This window comes from Cyprinus carpio, chromosome B8, assembly GCF_018340385.1.
Source record: "Cyprinus carpio isolate SPL01 chromosome B8, ASM1834038v1, whole genome shotgun sequence".
Lineage (NCBI taxonomy): Eukaryota > Metazoa > Chordata > Actinopteri > Cypriniformes > Cyprinidae > Cyprinus > Cyprinus carpio.
Genome location: NC_056604.1, coordinates 8,470,547 through 8,489,724, shown reverse-complemented (window position 1 = coordinate 8,489,724; position 19,178 = coordinate 8,470,547). Strand labels below are relative to the sequence as shown.

The following is a 19,178-nucleotide window of genomic DNA, read 5'->3' as shown; positions in this document are numbered from 1 at the left end:
ATACAGTAGCAATAGTAGCCTAATAGTAATAGCATTACAGCAGTCAGCACTATAGCCGCTACAGTATTTTTATTATTAATTTAAATTATTATTTTTTTTATTTGATCATCTTTTTTACAATCTATGATAACTGTTATTTTTACATTTATTTAAAGGTTTTAAGGTTTTAATTTGTTGTCATTTTTTTTCACTTGATCATGTCGTAATTTCCTCGCAGTTTCACGGCAGTGGGCGATTGGGCTGTTGTCATAGCAACGAATTTTAAAAACATGGGTGGACTGACGTCGCCCAAGAAGCCTTCAGCTTCACAAATGCGACAAAAAGCGCTAAAATGCACTGTCGAGGTGGATATCCAATCTGTAAGTATATCAGCCCGCGTCCCAATCTGTCTTTTCCGCTCAACAACAACACAAATATTCCTGTTTGCGTGTTATGATAGAAGATTCCGTGTTAGCATACTGTTAGCAACAAGTGGCTACTGTACCACGGATGTTCATCAGCCATCAATCAAAGCTGCAACGAGCAGAAACATGATTGTAAACTCTCCTGCTTTCATTCCAGCCTCCGATGTGTTTATTTAAAGCAATGCACATGCAAACTACTTCATTTTCAGCCAGGCTGTTAGCATCGAATAGTTTCCGGATCAGACAGAGCTTTTGTTTTTCATACAGTATAGTGCATCCCGAATATAAGAGAAATTATCTTCTGATCTGCAGGAAATTGTGATGGTTATTTTAATACTGTACTCAAAGTGATCACTCTTTAGACATTCACATTGATGTGTGACTAGTAGGAAGAGGAAGTAGTTGGTTTACATCCAGAGATAGGCAAGACATGTTATTTAAGTAATATGTAGGTTTTTGTAAATTTAGAAGTTCGATTGGTAAGATTTTTTTCTTCATGTTAAGAGATTTTTCAAATCTGCATTTATTTGAATAAAAAAAAACTAAAAAAGTAATACTATGAACTGTTACAAAAAATAACTTCTATTTTAATGTATTTTAAAATGTGATGGCAAAACTAAATTTTCTTCATCCACTACTACATGTTTAGTGTCCTAACATCCTTGAGAAGTCATTCTAATATGCTGATTTTGTGCTCAAGAAACATTAAAATTTTTAGTCGTGATACTTTTTCCAGGATTTTTTGATGAATAGAAAGCTCAAAGGAGCAGCATTGTACATAAAAAATCATGTCAAATATAATGATATAAAATATGATGTAAGATGACCTTATGTTAATGTTTTTCCTCCTATAGATAACTTGTCCAGGGGTGGTGTTACCATCCCAAGAAGACATTTATATGAGTGTTCGGATAATGGGCCAGTATCAGAAGTCCAAGTGCGTTCCTCCAGTTTTCCCTCTGCTGCTGCATGAAAAAATGGTGTTTGTGAAGGTAAGACTTTATTAAAACGCTTTTGATTCATTTCAACCTTACACATGCTATCTTACTATCTGATTTCTTTTATTTAATTTCCTCTCCCATTCTCTTCGACAGACCTTTGTGGGAGCAGTTGACCCGAGTGCTGTAGCTGAGCATCTGGAAGGTAAGAATCCTTCGGGCTGACTTCAGTTTGTCCTGTGTTCTTTCATAAACCTCAGATCAATAAACGTATATACCTTTCCATCATGTTTTTTTTTCCTCTGCTGCAGATGATACAACATCTTTCGAGCTCATTCAGCTCGTTCCTTCAGGTAAGATCTCACATCCATTCCAGCTGTAACACTGACAGATATTTGAGGCTGTAGATTGAGTTCTCCAACATAGCACTGTAAACTGAAAACATTACATTTGAGCTCAGCTTTGATTGAAGGCTCCAGCTTTTGCTGTTGACACAACGACTGAATTCTCAGACCTGCTAGTACAATTTCAAAAATTAACCAACATCACTAGGGGAATACATACATTATTGGACCGAGCACTCTCATTACAGTATGCATAAATCATGCTGCTTTCAAAGGAGGTCTCTTGGGCTGAGATTTAATTTATTTATTTATTTTTTTGCACACAATCTGACACTCATTCTTTCCTGTTACGTTATTGCTTTAAAATGCAAAGAAACAGCTTTATTACCCCGAAACAACTTGATTACCCAAAGCTGTCAAGAAAAACGGAAAGAATTCATCGTTCCATCATGTATTTTTTATTTGACTGTGCAGAAGGTGAGATCCTGGCCACATTTGAAGAAGACACCCGGGAGTTTCTGTATCCAGGCCCTCGTTTGACTCCCAGAAGCCCCGGCCCAGAGAGAGAGATTGTGATGAAGAGATCCATCTCCTTCCCCGTGCGTGTGTCTTCCTCTCAGCGTTTTTGTCATATCTCTGATGCATCTTAAAAGCCGGTCCCATTTTCCTGCTATTTGCTTGAAGACGTAGATTGTTTTGGTAAATTGATCTGCCAAGAGTGTTATTATCTGCATTTGCCCTCTGTCTTTTCATCATTCGAAAAGTTTTGTGATGTGATGTTTTTTCTGCTCTCTATCTCTCCTGTCTTGTTCCCTCAGGGAATCTCTCCCAAAGTGGAGTTTTCAACGACGTCTATTATTGAGGAGTGTGATGTGAAACCTGGTCAGCCTGCCATGTCTGTGAGTCTCGGGGCTTTTGTTATTGCCATTATATTGCAGCTGGTATGTGCTCCGTTCCAAAAGCTAGCACGCTGCCTACATAGGCAGCTGCCTTTGAAGGCGTCTGGCTTCTGGAACGATGGCTTCTGTATGATGCTTCTGCCCGTTATGTTTTGGAACAGAGCAATTATTTGTGATGCTAAATGAAAAGCAACACTGAGGTTTAACCGAAAAGGATCAAACGAAGGCTTTTTTTAGATGTATGTGGGAGTACGATGGGTCTCCCTGTCAATCAAACTGTCTGTTGCCATCTGTGCCACTTTCTGCTGTCCTTCTAGTGGCCTCACGCCCCCTTTCAGGATGTTCTTTTTACCATGCAGGTAATTACAGAGAATTGGCTCATTTCTACTCGGATCGGCGCTGATCAGTTGGACTTGACCGATCCAATTTGTTTCTTCCATTACTTGCTCGCAAACCTCTCGGTCCGTTTAGAATCGCTGATTGAGTCTGCATCCTTCATGTCAAGTTTCTCAGACCCTCGTTAGACGGCTTCTGCTGTTGACCGTCTCGTCGGTCCTGTTTCATGTGCGTGTCCTCCCTTTGTGGATGTCTCTAGTTTGGACTTGACACGGCATTCTGTAAAGCGGGCTTTCTCGGCGCGATTTGCATGCATTTGAACGGCGCTTGTTTCTTGTTTAATAAGCTACTTGTGGTGCTGGCTTTGTTGTTTCAAGGACATCCGGCTTTATCTCCCATTACCAACACCAGCCGAGCCACTAATCACATCAGACAAGCACGACTCCTGCTTTAAAACGGCCTCTTTGTCCCTCCGTCCAAAGAAAAAGGAAGAGAGAGAGAGAGGGAGAGAAGAATAAAAGGAGAAAAAGCCACTTAGTTTAATTTCATTAAATCTCGACTCTTCAAACAGCAATCGCTATCAGGATTTACTTTTTTCTTTTTCTGCTTTTTAAAAATGACTTAATATGCCAGGATGTTCCAATTAGCATTTAAATTATCGTTGTTTTTTACATCCATGTAATGCCATTATCATATTAGGTTGAGACCGGCCATCAAATGCAATTAACATTTTTAAAAACGTATTTACCCAGGCAGCGCCTGCAGGAACAGTTGTTATTGGGGCTCAGAATTATGTTAGCTGAGATTAGAGTTATTGAAGTCATTTGCCTGCAAAGGTGAGATTGGAACACTGAGGAAAGGTTTACATCAGGTTACATGTGTACATAACAAGGAAATGAGTGGATTAGCACCGTACGAACAGAAAGACGTTTGCAATATCACTACAATAAAGCGTGACCTTATACTCTATTCCTCTGGGAACTTCTTTTCCCTTTTTGTTTCAAAGGTGAAGAGTGTCATTTCTGCGTTACTAGTGGCAACAGACAGAAAAATAGCGATTGTTTCCAAACACACAGAGGCCATGTATTAATATTACTGGTGCTTGCGAAGGCATCGCTGTTATTATTGCTTATAGTAAGGGATTTGAACAAACCCCTAACCCTAAGTATTAAACACTGTTTAACTGTGCTACGGACATGAATAGCCACCACACAACACCTTAGCAACTGTGTTGCAATATGCTAATAAACATATAGAGCACCTTAGCAACCACCCATATTCCCTTGACATTTTCTTCACTAAATGTAGTTATTTTTCTGTTGCTCCTAAACTTCTGAAAGTTTTTAAATATTATTTCATGTTATTTTAGCATTATTTATGTATATAGTAGTATTTATTAATCATTTGAAATAGCATTTAATTTCCTTTTTAATATTATTTTCATTTTATTTTACATTTATTTTAGTTACATTTAGTTTTGTGTGTTTGTCATCTTTATTAGTTCTCATTTTTTATAGTTCTATTTAGCTTCGGTTTATTTTTCATTTCATGAAATATTTGTATTTCATTTTATACCAATACCCACATTAAACAACACAATTTCATTTTATTTCATTACCACAAACATTTTTGTAATAGTTTTAGTTTTAATTTCAGTTAATGATTACACTACAACTATGAATTCTATTCAGTAAATAATTAAGTGAAGTCTTGCATTCGACTTCATGCGGCGCTGCGCAGACCGATCGGCGGCTGACTTTATGCAGTGCATGCCGGTTAGAAATTTTTACATGTGTTTCTAACATCTTCAATTCCAATACTGCTTACAAATCTGTTTTTAGGACAGTAAAAGCTTTTTTACTGTAGTCGCAATGTTATATTGAGTCACATTTATCAAAAAACACTGATTAAAGCATATATAGCCCCACTTTATTGGTATTTAAATAGTATATGTTTATGTTGAACTTTATTCTTGAACAGATGGCGGTGTATTAAAGGGGTCATAGGATGCTTCATGCACTTTTACAAGTAGTTTGAACTGTATTGTGTGCTGCCAGTGTGTTCACAACCACCCTATAATGATGAAAATCCACCCAGTGTTTTTTTTTTTTTAATTTACTAAAATCTTTACCCCTTTCTCAAATCGAGCGGATCTCAGATGCCTGTCTGTGTGATGTCACAAAACAGGCCCCTCCCATGATATTTTGATTGACAGTAGCGTTTCAGCACAGACTGGACTGGTGTCTTACCTTAGACCATCCCTGAGTGAGCTGTCATCAGTCCGCCACTTTTTCACCGCCAGAGCAGATGTATAAAAGAATGACTCCTCAGCGATTGAGGTGTTCTGTTGTTAGATGTAATAATGAATATAGAAGTCGTCATTTACTCCCTACATCACATCCACTTAAGAAACAAATGAACCCCCGATCTACCTAAATGTGTCTGAGTTCGCGCGAATCATTCGTGATCCAGCTTCAGCTACAAAAGAAGTGAGTATCAGCTCGGAAGAGAGAGAGCATAAGGTTTTTTTAGTATCATTGCAAAACGCCTTTCCTAAGAATGTGGTTAGGGCTCACGGTGAATGCGCTCAAGTAAACATTTCAAGCAGGAAAGAGAGGGGCTACAAAAAGGAAAATGCTACAAAACAGCTGCTCTGAAAAGAGCTGTTTTTGACAGGTGCTTTAGATCACCAGCTTATTAGGAGAGAGCTCCATGAACTCAGAGAATTTTAACCAAACTATGTTACAGACTTTTCATTAAGACCCTAACGAATCATATCAACTTGTGGTAAATGGGCATCCGATGACCCCTTTAAGCGGTACATAAAAAGTGTTCCTGTTGCTCATTAAAACGTTTCTGAAACATCTGTGTATTTGACAAATATTGCATGTTATTCACTTCCTCTGTGATAGAGTATGCAAACACTGCAAGAGCGTCACTACCGGGAGCAGAAAGTGTCTGACTTGACATCTCCGCTTTCAATTCCACCCCCAACTGCAAGCGGCTACTCTCACCGATCGGTCTGCGCAGCGCTGCATGATGTCGAACACACCTCTAATGTCCCTATCCAGTCATGTGGTCATTCCTCAACTAAGCCCTGTCGTGTGAGAACTTCCCCTGCAAACTCAAAGAAGAAGAAGAAGAAGCCAGACGCAGTGCCATCCAGTGGATATGAAAAGCCAACGGTGGCGTCCCGAAGCCGTGCTCCTTCACCCTACACCCACCGCAAGATGTGTCAGCTGTCTGAAGAGGCCAGACAACGACTCAGCCACCTCAAACTTGGGCCCTACACATTTAAAAAAGAGACGGTCCCTCAGGCTCCATTTGTGGTGGGTCAGATTTACTGATGAAACAATACAAGCAGAGTTTACTGTGTATTTTTCATCTTTGATTAATGATCACTGTGACACGGAACATTAGCTCAGGTCAGCTGCATGTTATTAACATGTATGCACTTATTTTTAAGTTTGACAGGTGAATTGCAGTATTTCTTTTCAGAGGGCATAGATTACAGGAGACGGACAGCCGTGTCAAAATCTTTACTCGTTTTCATGACTGAAGTAAAAGCATAAATTCTCCCTCTTGTTTCTTTTCCGTGTTTATTAAAACAACAGTAAGTACATCCTGGGGTGCAAATATCAAAGCTGTCATGGTATAAAAGGCAGCTCTTGGATTTGTGTCTGATATCATCATGGCATTTTCTGTCACAGGCCTTTTAAAAAGTGGGTAGCCTTTTCAAAGAAAATCCCCAGGCTACAATTAACCTAAGTAATTAAGAGTCAGGCCGTGATTAGCAAATTCTTCCCTCTTATTTCAGCAGATTAGCCCATTCAGTTTATGTGTGTTTAAAGTCGGCACACTTGTTTTGCATGAAAACGAAATAGCTTGTTTCATTAACTCGCTTGGTCACTTTACTATTTAAATTAAGTTCAAATGGACTAATTGAAGTCTGAGTGTATACACAGGCACCTGAGTCTGAGTAACTTCCCTCTGAAGTTTCTCTCCTCACTTTCACCTTCCTAGAAAAGTGATTAACTCTCAAATGAAAGTCAAATCCATTTGAATAATCAATGCTCTGTGTGTCAATGGAGTGTTGATGCACGTCGCTTCACCTGCTAAATCAGAGATGAGCGAGTATTTATCTTTTAATGGGCAACGTAGCTGATTGCATCTTCTGTTTGCAGGTGCCCCGAAGCCCAAACACGTCGCTGATGGAAACCTCCATGTGTCTTACATCTCAGTCTTCTCCTAAAAGAAGCCCCCTACGTCTGCAATCACGGAGCTACATCACAGACCTCACAGGTCACTATGATATTTGTGTTTTTACATATCTATTTGTGCATTTATTCATTCTCCCGTCTCTCCAAACCTGTATGACTTTCTTTTACAAATGAAGATATTTTAAAAAATGGGGTCCAGTGTTGTTTTGGATCCTGCTGACTTGTACGGAATGGACAAACACAGATCTTGAAAAGACACTACTATTCAAAAGAAAAGAAATTAATACTTTTTATTAATACTCAGCTAGGACACATTAAATTGAGCAAAAGTGACAGTAAAAACAATGTTATGAAAGGTTTGTATTTCAAATTTCAAACTTTCTATTTGCCAAAGAATCCTGAAAAAAAAAAAAACTTTTAGTTTCCACAAAAGTATTAACCAGCACAATTGTTTTTCAACATCAATAACAATAAATGACTCTTGAGCTCCAAATAAGCATATTGCCATGATTTCTGAAGGATCATGTGACACTGAGGACTGTAGGAATGGCCGCTGCAAATTCAGCATCTCTATCACAGGAATAAATTACATTTTAAAATGTACTACATTAGAAAACAATTAAAGATGTGAATATGAATATTTCAATAGATCAAATAAATTCAGTCTTAGAGAGCATTTAACTTTCTATAAAAAACTTTTTAAAAAATCTTACCAGCCTCAAACCTTTGAACAGTAGTGTACTGTAGCTTCTTTTGTGTTCTCCAGAAGAAAAAAGTCAGGTTGGAGCGACAAATTATTTTCATTTTTGGGTGAGCTATCCCTTTAAATACTTGTTTTGAGTATTTCGATCCATTACTGATCATTAAGTATTATCAGATGTGTTTTTCTGTGTATTGTGGAAGTTGCATTTTACCATATTTTCCCGTTAAACTTCTCTAGATCGCTCTCTCCTTGGAAGTTTGAGATCAAAGCCCTCACATGTAAGTTACAAAGTGCTTGGTTTGAATTAATTCGAGATGTGCAGGAATTCTTGCCTATTCTGACACTGTTTTCTCCACTATATCTCTTGGGGAGGCATCCATGCAAGCAGCCAGAAGTTCCCCCAAAGATCACTCCACCCCTGTGTCCAGCACGTTCAGAGCTCAGAGTCCAGTCCTGACGCTCTCCTCCCTGAGAGAACGGTACGTTTAACATTCTATACTGCATTTACTGCAAAGTGATTTAACACACTGTCATACTGTTCGATTTTGTCATTGGATTGATTTGTTTTTTCATTAGGACCAACACACAGAAGCATTGTACTTACTTATCCTTCCATATGTTTATTATATGTCATGCTTGTGCTTTTCCTAAAATCCATCCTTTATGATATGCATTTTTCTCCAACCTATAAACGTGCAGTGAGCGAAACAAAAAGTGCCACCCCTTCGTCCTTTTCCTATGAATTTCCAATTATGTAGTATTGACTAAATGTGCGGATCATAAAAACAAAGCCCAGTAAACAGAGCGTCCATTCCACAAATCTATACTGTGATCACACACAACAGACAAGATGAATTTACTGCCTCACCTTCAAATGACAGAACCTGATGTTTGGTCATGTTTGTTCATTACTTATGAGAAGCGGGGTGGGGGAAGCTGCTGAGAAAACAAGGGGAAATGCTATTGATTGGGTTTCAGTGAGCTCTAATGCGTTTGACCCGACGCATAGTTTAATAAATTTCCGAGAGACCCTTGTCATTGATCTGAACGTCGGCTGCGAAACCAGCAAATGTTTGTTTGTTTGTTTGCTAGTCTCTCAACCGCCAGTGCCTTTTCCGCAGGGGCATGAGCAAACATTTAAAATCAATAGACAATCTAAGTCTTGAGAGTAAATAGTGGGAAATGTGTGATACTATTCTGTCAATTGAAAGCATGACCGGAGTCACAGGCCCGGAGATTAAGGCTCGCTCCGCAGATTCGCACAATGAGAGATCAGGCACGTCTTTTTGAGCTGCTGATGGGGGGAGTGAAAGAAACGACGGTTTGTAAAGTTCAGGCTGGCCCTCTCTGGCCTTCTTGTATGGTAATTCTAAAGATGGCCAGCATTACAGCCGTTAAAGATAAAGAACCTCAGTGATGCATGACCTTTCATACAGATCTGCTATTCTTTTTACTTCTGTATTCCTTTTAATAAAGATTCTAATTAATTATCTTCTTCTATCTTTTTAACAGGCTCAGTGCGTTAATAATATATTGCTAGTTTATTCACACACAGGTTTTAATATTGTAAATCCAAGGACACGGCTCAAATGTTTGGGTAATTCCTCATCTGAGCTTCTCTCTTGTGGCATATTTAGATGCATAAAAAGAAAATATCAGCATTTGCTACAGGGCTGGAGATAAATGTCTCTGTATGTGCATTTGTGATTTAACTTCATGATTTAACTGGTCTGAAATTTACAAGATGTATTTCCCAAGATGACAGAGCTCCAATGTAAGGGCAATAGCACAGACTAGTGGCTTGAGCTGGTATTGTTGGTATTTATTTCAGTATTTTTTTTCCCCAAATTAATTTTAATTCTTAATTTAAGACTTTCTTTTTATTCTTACATATATACAAAAAGCAATATATGAAACATGATTTGTATCTACACTTTAAAAAAAATTAATTAAATATATAAATGATGTTACAATTATTTATATTTAAAATGATATATATTTAATTAATATACTTAATTATATATTTAAAAAAATATATATAATTATATATAAATTAAAATTTTATAATATATAATAATACAAAAAAAAATATATATTAATAATTCAATATATATATATATATAAAAACCCATTAAATTTATTTAATTATAATAATACAATAAATATTAGTTTGTGACAATTCATTATAGTTGTTGCCTCTGTTAAGTCCTTTGTAATTGATTTTCTTGTGAAATTCCAAGACTTCATTTTTCATATTTGGTTAAAGACTTTGGTCCCTTTGATTTGTATTTTCAGTCCTGTTGTTTTCCATTCATTGCAGTTTCCAGAGTTCATCCAGTCCTTCACCGTCGGAGGAGATCCACAAACGAGTGCAGAGAATCCTAAACATCCACGGACCTCGTTGCAAGCTTTCTTTTGTACGTCTCGCCTGAGATCGCAACTGCAAGTAATGCTGTCATTCAGTGTGCACGTTAACCCATGCAAAAGCAATCTCCAAAACACTCATTACGGCACATGTCAGTGTTTCAAACGTCCTCCATTGATTCTGTCAAGCGCTCTGTGTTCTTCACATCCATTGTGTCAGGATGTGCCGCCACTGTCTTCCAGGAAGTGAACGAGGTAATCACCTTATGTGCTCATTCTTTCTGTTCGCTCGAGTCGTGGGCCGCTTAAACGCATCACCGCCCACGCCGTGTTTCGCTGGAAGAAAAGCGAAAGAGTTCTAATTACTCTAAAGCTTCCCCAAATCCTCCCTTAGAGGAAAAAAGGAGTGCATGTTCATTGGGAGGAAGGTCTGCAGGCTGACGGCTGTCGTTACAGGCTCATCTTTTACAGATTGAAGAGAGAGAAGAGATGCCACAGTGGCACAGTTGGGTGCCAAGTGCTGCGTGGCTGAAGCCCAGCTCGAGAAGGGAACTGTGTAATCCACTCCAGAGTTAAAAAGAGAGAAGGACTGGGATTTATTTTTAAGAGTTTTAATCAAGCAGTTCAAAGGATTTGCTTTTATGAGAGTTTCACTCTTATTGCATTAGCAGATTTTGGTAAAAAATTAATTAGTTTGGGATATTCGGCAGCGCTGCATATCCTTGTGCTAATTTCACCGTATTATAATTAAATTTAGGTTTATTGCATTATTTAGTGATAATGATTTGAATGTTTTCATGACTAAAGTGTGTGCGTGTTGTCAGGATGAAGAGAGTAAGGAGGAAGAGGGGGTCAGACAGAGTTCACATGTTTCCACCCACCATGACTCAGTGATTGACAACCGGCTACCGCAGGACAGGTAAACATCGCCTCATTTCAAACAGTTTAGGATTTCTAGTTTAAATGAAAATTTAAAGAATATTTCTTTGGTTTTATATATATATATATATATATGTATAAAATTTGCACAAGGTCACAGTTACAATGTCTTAGAATAGCAGTAAGAGCAGCAAAACTCTTGGAAATACAGCAGGAGATAGATGCCCAAAGTCGCAGCTCACCTGTATTAACATGCCATAGTCCTGCTGCAGGGAGGCATGAGGACTGCAGATGTGGCCAGAGAAATAAACTGCAATGTCTTTAATGTTTGTAAGATACCCAAGACAGTGCTACGGGGAGACAGGAAGAACAGCTAATCGTCCATAACCATGTGTCCCCCAAGACTTGTGCTAAAACTTGCATTTGAGTTTGAGTTTGCATGTGGCCAAATATTAAAATTACATGGATTTAAACGTCTTTGGATCATGCTGTAAAGTGAAGCATGGCCAGGCCGTTGGCGTCCTCTGCAGGTATTTGTTATAATACAGCTATTAACACAATATGCTTAAATTGCTTATGTTCATATTTTGTGTAGGCATATTACATTATGTAGGCCTGTTTTATTAGTGTTGTTCTATAAAACCATGCAATTACTTGATTTTGATACTTTATTTAAACCAATTATTATTGCCTCACCATTAGTTTATAAATAAAGTTATGCTAAAGCCTTTTTTTCACTTAGGTCTATTTGTATTAGTAAAAAATATCAGATTACTCAATTGTCAAAATAATCAGTAGATTACTTGATTACCAAAATAATCATTAGTTACAGCCCTATATTAGTAAAATATTTCAAAATACAACTGCATTGTTTTGATTTATGTGATTTAATAGACAAGTATTTTGTCATTTTAAAACAATTCTTAAAAATAGTATTAAAATGTTAGTTAATTCTAGTGAAGTATCTGTATATCTCATGAGCTAAGTGTATTGTCACACACCGTAGTGTTAAGCAACGATAGAGCTCATCATTTCCCAAGAGTATGATACAGCTTTCATTCTTCAGGTCAATCATGTTCATGAAAAAAAAAATCAGTTTGAATAAGGAAAGCGATAACTTTGCCACAATATCATTTCAAATGTTAAAGTTGCCACAGTCATATGCTTTTGTGCGGGACTTTATTTTAAAATTTGAATGTGAATTTGAAAGATAATAACAATATTGTTTGATAAGTGAGATCTATGATTTTAGTCCTTGAAAACCAAAAAAGTAGTGCTGGAAAGTCCTAGAATTTCATTTAGCAGTTTCTGTATGAACCCTGATGTGTGTGTTTGTTTGTACATATGAAGTGCCAAACAGAAAATAATTATATACAATCTGAATATATATGACCCTGGACCACAAAACCAGTCATAAGGGCCAATTAAATTTGATTAATAATATTATTTATATATATATATTATTAATCAAAAATTTAGTTTTAATATATTTATGGTAGGAACATTTACAAAATATCTCCATGGAACATGATCTTTACTTAATATGATGATGACTTTTGGCATACAAGAAAAATCTATAATTTTGACCCATGCAATGTATTTTTGGTTATTGTTACAAATATACCCACGCTACTTGACTGGTTTTGTGGTCCAGGGTCACATATGTAAATTGTGAATATATATGTATATATAAGTAAATCTGAATATGTAAACGTAAATCCAAATATATAGGTAAAAATCTGAATATATAGATACAAATTGTAATTTAAACAATTCTATCATCAATATATAGACATACATCTGTGAATGTGAATATAATTCCGAATATATAGCGCAAATAAAATTTATTATTATTATATATGGATATGTCTGAACAGATGTGCAGCTATATTATCAGATATAGAGATTATATTAATATATAGATTCCGTTTTGGAATATGTCAATGAAATCATGAATACATGTATAGAAGTTAATCTGACTCTATAATTAAACATCTGAATTAATACAATTTAATCCAAAAATATTGTTGTGAGTTTGAATGTATAACTGTAAATCAGACTGTGTATACTCAAGACTGTATGTCGTGAGTATATATATGTGTGCGTCTATATAATTGTTTTCGTATTTCTTAGCAATTTCTACTTGGCCTTGAAAACGTGAGCTTGTCAAAGTTGAGCTTGCAATGGAAAATACAGTAAGTCTTAATTTGACATTCCATAAACGTTGTGTCCTGTCCATACTGCAGGCTTATTCCTGGTGAACCGTCTGTTCATTTAGACAATGGAACATTCTGGACTAACAGAGCGGGAACGTACACAGGAAAGCCCCACAGAGCTGTGTTTGAGGACAGTTTGAGCAAAATCTACACGAACCTTTACAGCAACGCATCACAGACAGGACACAGTGGACAAAGCACCTGGACACAGTGATCTTAATAGATACATTCAATCAGTCATTTAATGTATTTGCATATGTCTGTTAAATCGAATCAGGAAAACTGTATGGGTGGTGGGAGTTTGACAAGATGTTATTTAAATTTTTGTTTTAAACTTCCATAATAACGGCACTAGTTTAAAAAAAGTACACTTTCTTGGACTTGATTTGTGACTCAACAGAGGTGTAATCAGTCAACCAATCTCTATCCATTTTAGAAAAAACTAAAATCTATAAAAGCATTATCTCTGTACATGTTGCATGTTTTAATTTTTTTTTTTTACATGCAATGCATATAATTATAACACTTAAAAATGTGTGTTCAATCCACTGAAAAATATAGTTGCCTTATAAAATTATTAATTCATTTTCTTTTTATGGAACTTGTGCTTCTTTTTGTTCATCTTGCCAGCGGCCTGTGCTGCTTTTTCTGCCATGATCTCTTGATATTTCTTTTTGTTGTAACTGAAAAGAGAAGAAAAGAGGTATTTTAGTACATGACAATTAATTTAAAACAATAGTGAGAAAAAATTATAATAAAAGCCCATTGTCATGAATACGAATCATTCATCAGAATTTACTTTATATAAAGCTAATCAGCCACAGCTTTCTTACCTTCTAAACTCTGCATCTGCAAGCAGCTCCTCCACCATGGTCCTTTTCCTTTGTTTCTTAGGGATTCTTGAACTATAAAAGTCTACTGGGTTGTCAACCACTGTACCAACCTGAAACAAAAAGAGCAAAAAATACTAAAGAATAGAACAATATGCCATTGTCTGCTCTCTTTAAACATGTACGCCAATGGTTGATTGCAGCGTCAGTATTTTGATAACCATTGTCATTTTGTGTTTTCACCATTTTCTTTTTTTTTTTGTCTAAGGAACAATGGCTTTTTGAAAAGTTGCTTGAGGGGAAAGTCTGTTGCTGATAAAGACTTCCCAACCAACCTGAAAGTACTTGGGAGGTCCTTCTCTGTCATTCTTCTTGTAGAAGCGCTTTGGGTCCATAGCGGAGCGCATCTTAAGTGCCTTCAGGTCATTTTTGAGCTCTTCTGTTAATTCCGGAGCTTTCATGTTGAACCAACCATCACCAGTCGTCTTTTCTCTTTCCGCCTGTATATGACAAATATCACACAGAACCATTTTTTGAGTATTGAAGATTTAAAGTGACGCCAAAAGCATGAGAATTACAAACTTCACGTATAATTATAAGTATATAATGACTTGAGTTAAATCAGAACCATTTTTTGAGTATTGAAGATTTAAAGTGACACACAATTGTTTCTAATTTTTTATCTCACAAAGGCTACATTTATAATAAAAAAAAATAGTAAAAAAGTATTTTTGAGAAATATTACTATTTAAAATTACTTTCCTATGTTTATATATTTTAAAATGTAATTTATTCCTGCAATGGCAAAGCTGAATTTTCAGCATCATTACTCCAGAATTCAGTGTCACATGATCCTTCAGAACTATTGTAAACACTTATATAACAGTTACCTATTTTTTGTAGCAACATGATACATTTTTAAATCGAACTCTTTTGTAGCATTCACTTTTGATCAATTTAATACATTCTTGCATACATTAATACATTCTTCTTTTAGAACGATAAGTTTTTGAGATGAATTAATAAAAGTTAAAAACTAAAACAGCTTTCCCTTCAAGCAGACACAAAATTTGTTCATGAACTGGCGTACCCACCTTGCGCTTGAGTTTAGCAGCGTGCTTTGATTCACTGTGTGGAGGCACAGAATCTTTTTTCTCAAAATCCGGAACGATAACGCTCTTCTTCAGCAACTACAAAATGAATACAACATTTTTCATACACAACATCTACAAAATGCTTTGAAATGTTTATGATGAAAAAAATACAAATAAATGTAAATTACAAATACAGTCAATGTTTCACAATAAATGAGTATTATTTACCTCATCTGGATTGTTCAGGTCCTTCTGGGTTTTCGAATTGTTGGAAAGACTCTTTGGCTTGTTTCCATCAAAACTGATGTACAAACCACCAAGTTCCTTCATTTTCAGACCTGTGTCAATGGCACTAGATAGCTGTATACTGAGCGAGAAAAAACACTTTAAGATTAAAAATAATTTAAACATCACATTTAAAGACTTTTAATTTTTTAAAATCAATACAAAAAAATAACTTACAGAGGCTTTTTGGAAGTGAACAGCACTTTTGAATCTTCATCATCGTCATCTCCTTCCTCATCAACAAAATCCTCCTCATCCTGTTCCTCGGTTTGCTTGGGATCAACATAATACTGTTTCTCAGACCGTAGTCCAGGTTTAGTGTCTATGACAAACAGTCCGTCACCGTGTGCCTCTGGTTTTTCTGACGCCCGATTTCCATCAGGGAACATCACATCATCTTCAGCTTTCTGTGAACAACCTTCCTCCTCTGAAGACAGACCTTCATCAGCACTGTCTTCGTCCTCGCTGCTGTCAAGTAAACTGATGCTTTTTTTCTGGGGAGGAGGTTTCTTAGATATTTCCTCTGTGGTGATCAAATTTGGTTCAGTCTGTGAGCTTGTAGAAGGGCCTTCAAGGTCATTCAATGTTACAAAATCGTATCCAGTTGTCTTAATGGTGTCCTTAGCTTCCTCATAAACAATTACACCTTTCTTTTCACACTCAACCTTGTTCTCATGCTCCCCAACCACAGTTGACACAGGATCTTCTAGGGTGGTTGCTACCAGATCCTCCTTGACGGGCTCAGAACATGTTTGATTTTCAACAACATGGCATGTCTCCACAAACTCTGGCTGATCATTTTCCATGGCAACCTCTCCAGGCTCGTCAGTTAGCGTAGCAGAAGTTCCATCCACAGGTTTTTCTTGAAGTGTCAGCGTTTCAGTTCCACTGTCCTCCACCGCCTCAGAATCTTGCAAGATGCTCTGGGGTTCCTGCATCTCGATGGCCTCATCCTGATCAAGAACTACAGTGGTATCTTCAGCTCTCTCCTCAATCATGGTGGACTCTTGAGCTTCACTGGTCTCCATGGTCACAGTGCTATCCAGTTGTTTCGTGTCTTCAGCTTCATCTTCATCAGGTACTGGAATACTTTCAGAATGAGGTTCAAGCTCTTCAGCCTGTTCCTCAGGCATGGCAGCAACAGTTGTAATGGTGTCACCTACATCAGAATTCACTTTTGCTTTACTTCTTGACCTGGTTACAGGAACCGCACGGGTACTACTAGCAGACCCAGTTCGGCTACTACAAGGAGTCCCGCTTCCTCTTTGAAGGCTTGGGCTCCCCTGAGAATGGCAGACATCAGTAGCTACTGATTCTGAATCTGATTCACCAGGTTTGGGTTGACGCCTGGTGGATCTCCACGGACTCGTGCTAGGACCAGACTTGCATCCGTCTGACTCATTTTCCTCGTCAGGTCCTGTTTTGTGCATATGGTCTCTCTTCTTGGACACTGGAGTGTCTGTGGTTTCCTCAAAGCTCAAAGGGATCGGCTGGGTCGGTTTGACCTTCTGGTTTCGAGCAGATCTGCGGACCACAGATCCATGAAGGCCAGAAACGCTGGAGGAGCATGACTCTGGTCCAGATGAATCTGCTTCTGCAGAAGGAACAGCAGTCTTCCGATGGCTCCTTGTTATCCGACGAGTGTCCATAGCTGTAGTGACGGATACAGCAGAACTGCAGGACTCGGCCCCTGAGGGATCATCATCATCATCATCATTCTTTGCTGCATCTTTTTTAGCAGCTGAAGTCAGAACACACTTCCTCAGGCTGCACGGAGCTCTGCGAGAACGGGTCGCGGACACCTCAGATGAGCAGGATTCAACTTCGGAGGCCTCGTCCTGCACAGTGGGCTTCTCCCTGCCTGCAGTCCTCCGTCGGGTTCTGGGTGTGGCCTGCACATCAGAAACTACAGAGCAGCAAGACTCTGACTCAGACACATCAGCTTCATTGGTAGAGTTTGGTTCCTTTTTGTCAGCAAGGAGACGTGTGGATCTTCTGGTTTCTCGCTTGAGCAGACTAGCTACTGAGGAAGAGGCAGTACTGTCATCCTTCAGCTCATCTGGCTGGGAGTCACCTGCAAGTTCAGAGTGGGATTGGTTTTCCTCCATTAGTGTTGTGCGCCGTGTTCTTCTGGTCGAAGGAGTAGGCTGCTGTGAGAACAAGGATATTTGCTTCAGATTATTTGAGGATTCCTCATCAGAATAATGTAACAGACATTTGAGTTGAGATTAGAGCTGCATGATTCATCATTAAAAGATTGCAATCTTGATTCAAACACCCATTCAATCCCATATTTAAATGACAACGATTCGCCCTTGTCTATTAAACTGTTAAAAATCATACCAGAACATTCAAATTCAAATTTGCGCTTCACAGTCTTTTCAACTGCACAGTATTATTTCGGTCTTATGGCCATTCATATTAACACCGAAATTCTGGGATTGATGTCTATGGCAGCGATCAAAATAGAGCAAATCCCCTTTTGAAAGTAATTGGTGCTTCAAATAACGTTTGTGTCGATTGTTTCGCCACTAGGTGGCGACAAGTGACTGTTAAAAAATGAATTTGTCGTCATTGAATTATTCTATCAAACGCTGACTTACTGAATTCATCTAGTCATGAAACAAGTATTTATGAGTGAGTGAATGAATCATTCAAAGCACTTTTTCATAATTTTAATATTAAAAATGGGTGTATTAAATATATTTTAAATACATATTCAAATGTTTAATAATTCATTTAAATTCATTAAACACTTTTAAATAGACTGCAGCAACAATATTTTGTCACATTATTTTGTTTAGTTCAGAATCATGTGAGAATCGTGATCTCTATTTGAGACCAAAAAAAAAAAAATAATAAGTGATTCTAAATTTATCCATAATCGTGCAGCTGTAGTTGATATGCACTAAAAGTTAATTCTAATCATACACAACCAGTCAAAAGTTTGGCTTTGCTTATACAATGAAATTAAACCTATCAAAAGGGAAATAAAAGTAGGCATTGCTCAGTGATGAACTGACCATTGATAATTTAAAGGTTGCATGAGGGTTTTATTAATACACTTTTAAAATATTTAAATTATCACGTGCTTTGTCATAGAGGATGAAAAAACTTACAATTCACCCAAAACAAATGATCACTTTACTGAAAACTAATATAATTCTCATTTATGTATACATGTGTGGTGAGGGGTGGCAAGATGTGCACAACAGGAGGATCACACATGGTGTGACTTATTTCTTATTTGTTTACATAACTCTAAACTCGAAGAAGAATGCAAAATTGACGACATAAAAATACGAACGGACGACATTACCTTTTTGACAACGAACGTGACTTGTTAGTCAACAAGTTTATCTCGAGTTGCTCGGGCATGTTTGGACACACGCGGCGACTCATTTTTACATGAAAATACATACAACACTGCGATTACAAACACACACTGGCGCTTCCGGAGAATATATAAACTAAACTACTTAAGGACCCTACATACCGTGGCTCCAGAGTTTTCATCGCTGGTATTTTTCACAGGGGAGCCGACGCGTGTTCCTCTCCTGGTGGCCACCATCTTGCCACGATGATGACGTTAGACGCACTTCCGCTTGCGAGACGCGTTCTCCGGATTCGCAGGCGTGACTAATCGATGCAGCAAAGCGTCGTGAG

The 19,178-nt window shown here is 37.5% G+C and overlaps 2 protein-coding genes across 8 annotated transcripts; one reads left to right on the top strand and one right to left on the bottom strand.

Moving 5' to 3' along the window:
* Positions 1-210: 210 nt before the first annotated feature.
* Positions 211-13,899, top strand: LOC109085079 (spermatogenesis-associated protein 6-like). 6 transcript variants are annotated; one of them, XR_006155405.1, is made up of 13 exons: positions 211-359; positions 1,259-1,396; positions 1,499-1,547; positions 1,654-1,695; positions 2,161-2,285; positions 2,505-2,585; positions 5,834-6,250; positions 7,106-7,223; positions 8,082-8,122; positions 8,217-8,323; positions 10,165-10,290; positions 11,033-11,127; positions 13,334-13,355. XR_006155405.1 is itself a non-coding variant. In XM_042729536.1 (13 exons), the coding sequence occupies exons 1-13, from the start codon at positions 270-272 to the stop codon at positions 13,515-13,517; spliced, it is 1,584 nt and encodes a 527-aa protein (XP_042585470.1). In that variant the 5' UTR covers positions 211-269; the 3' UTR covers positions 13,518-13,899. The 6 variants fall into 6 exon arrangements, 4 of the variants coding, with proteins under 4 accessions (XP_042585470.1, XP_042585472.1, XP_042585471.1 ...); XM_042729536.1 differs by having other exon boundaries at positions 10,165-10,261; positions 13,334-13,899; XM_042729538.1 differs by having other exon boundaries at positions 10,165-10,261; positions 13,221-13,477.
* Positions 13,625-19,166, bottom strand: LOC109085158 (deoxynucleotidyltransferase terminal-interacting protein 2-like). Of its 2 annotated transcripts, none has more exons than XM_019099796.2 (7): positions 19,009-19,166; positions 15,690-17,662; positions 15,456-15,594; positions 15,228-15,323; positions 14,469-14,633; positions 14,137-14,246; positions 13,625-13,986 (listed from the first exon to the last, which is right to left on the bottom strand). In XM_019099796.2, the coding sequence occupies exons 1-7, from the start codon at positions 19,081-19,083 to the stop codon at positions 13,881-13,883; spliced, it is 2,664 nt and encodes an 887-aa protein (XP_018955341.2). In that variant the 5' UTR covers positions 19,084-19,166; the 3' UTR covers positions 13,625-13,880. The 2 variants fall into 2 exon arrangements, with proteins under 2 accessions (XP_018955341.2, XP_042585467.1); XM_042729533.1 differs by having other exon boundaries at positions 15,690-17,659; positions 19,009-19,162.
* Positions 19,167-19,178: the final 12 nt, after the last annotated feature.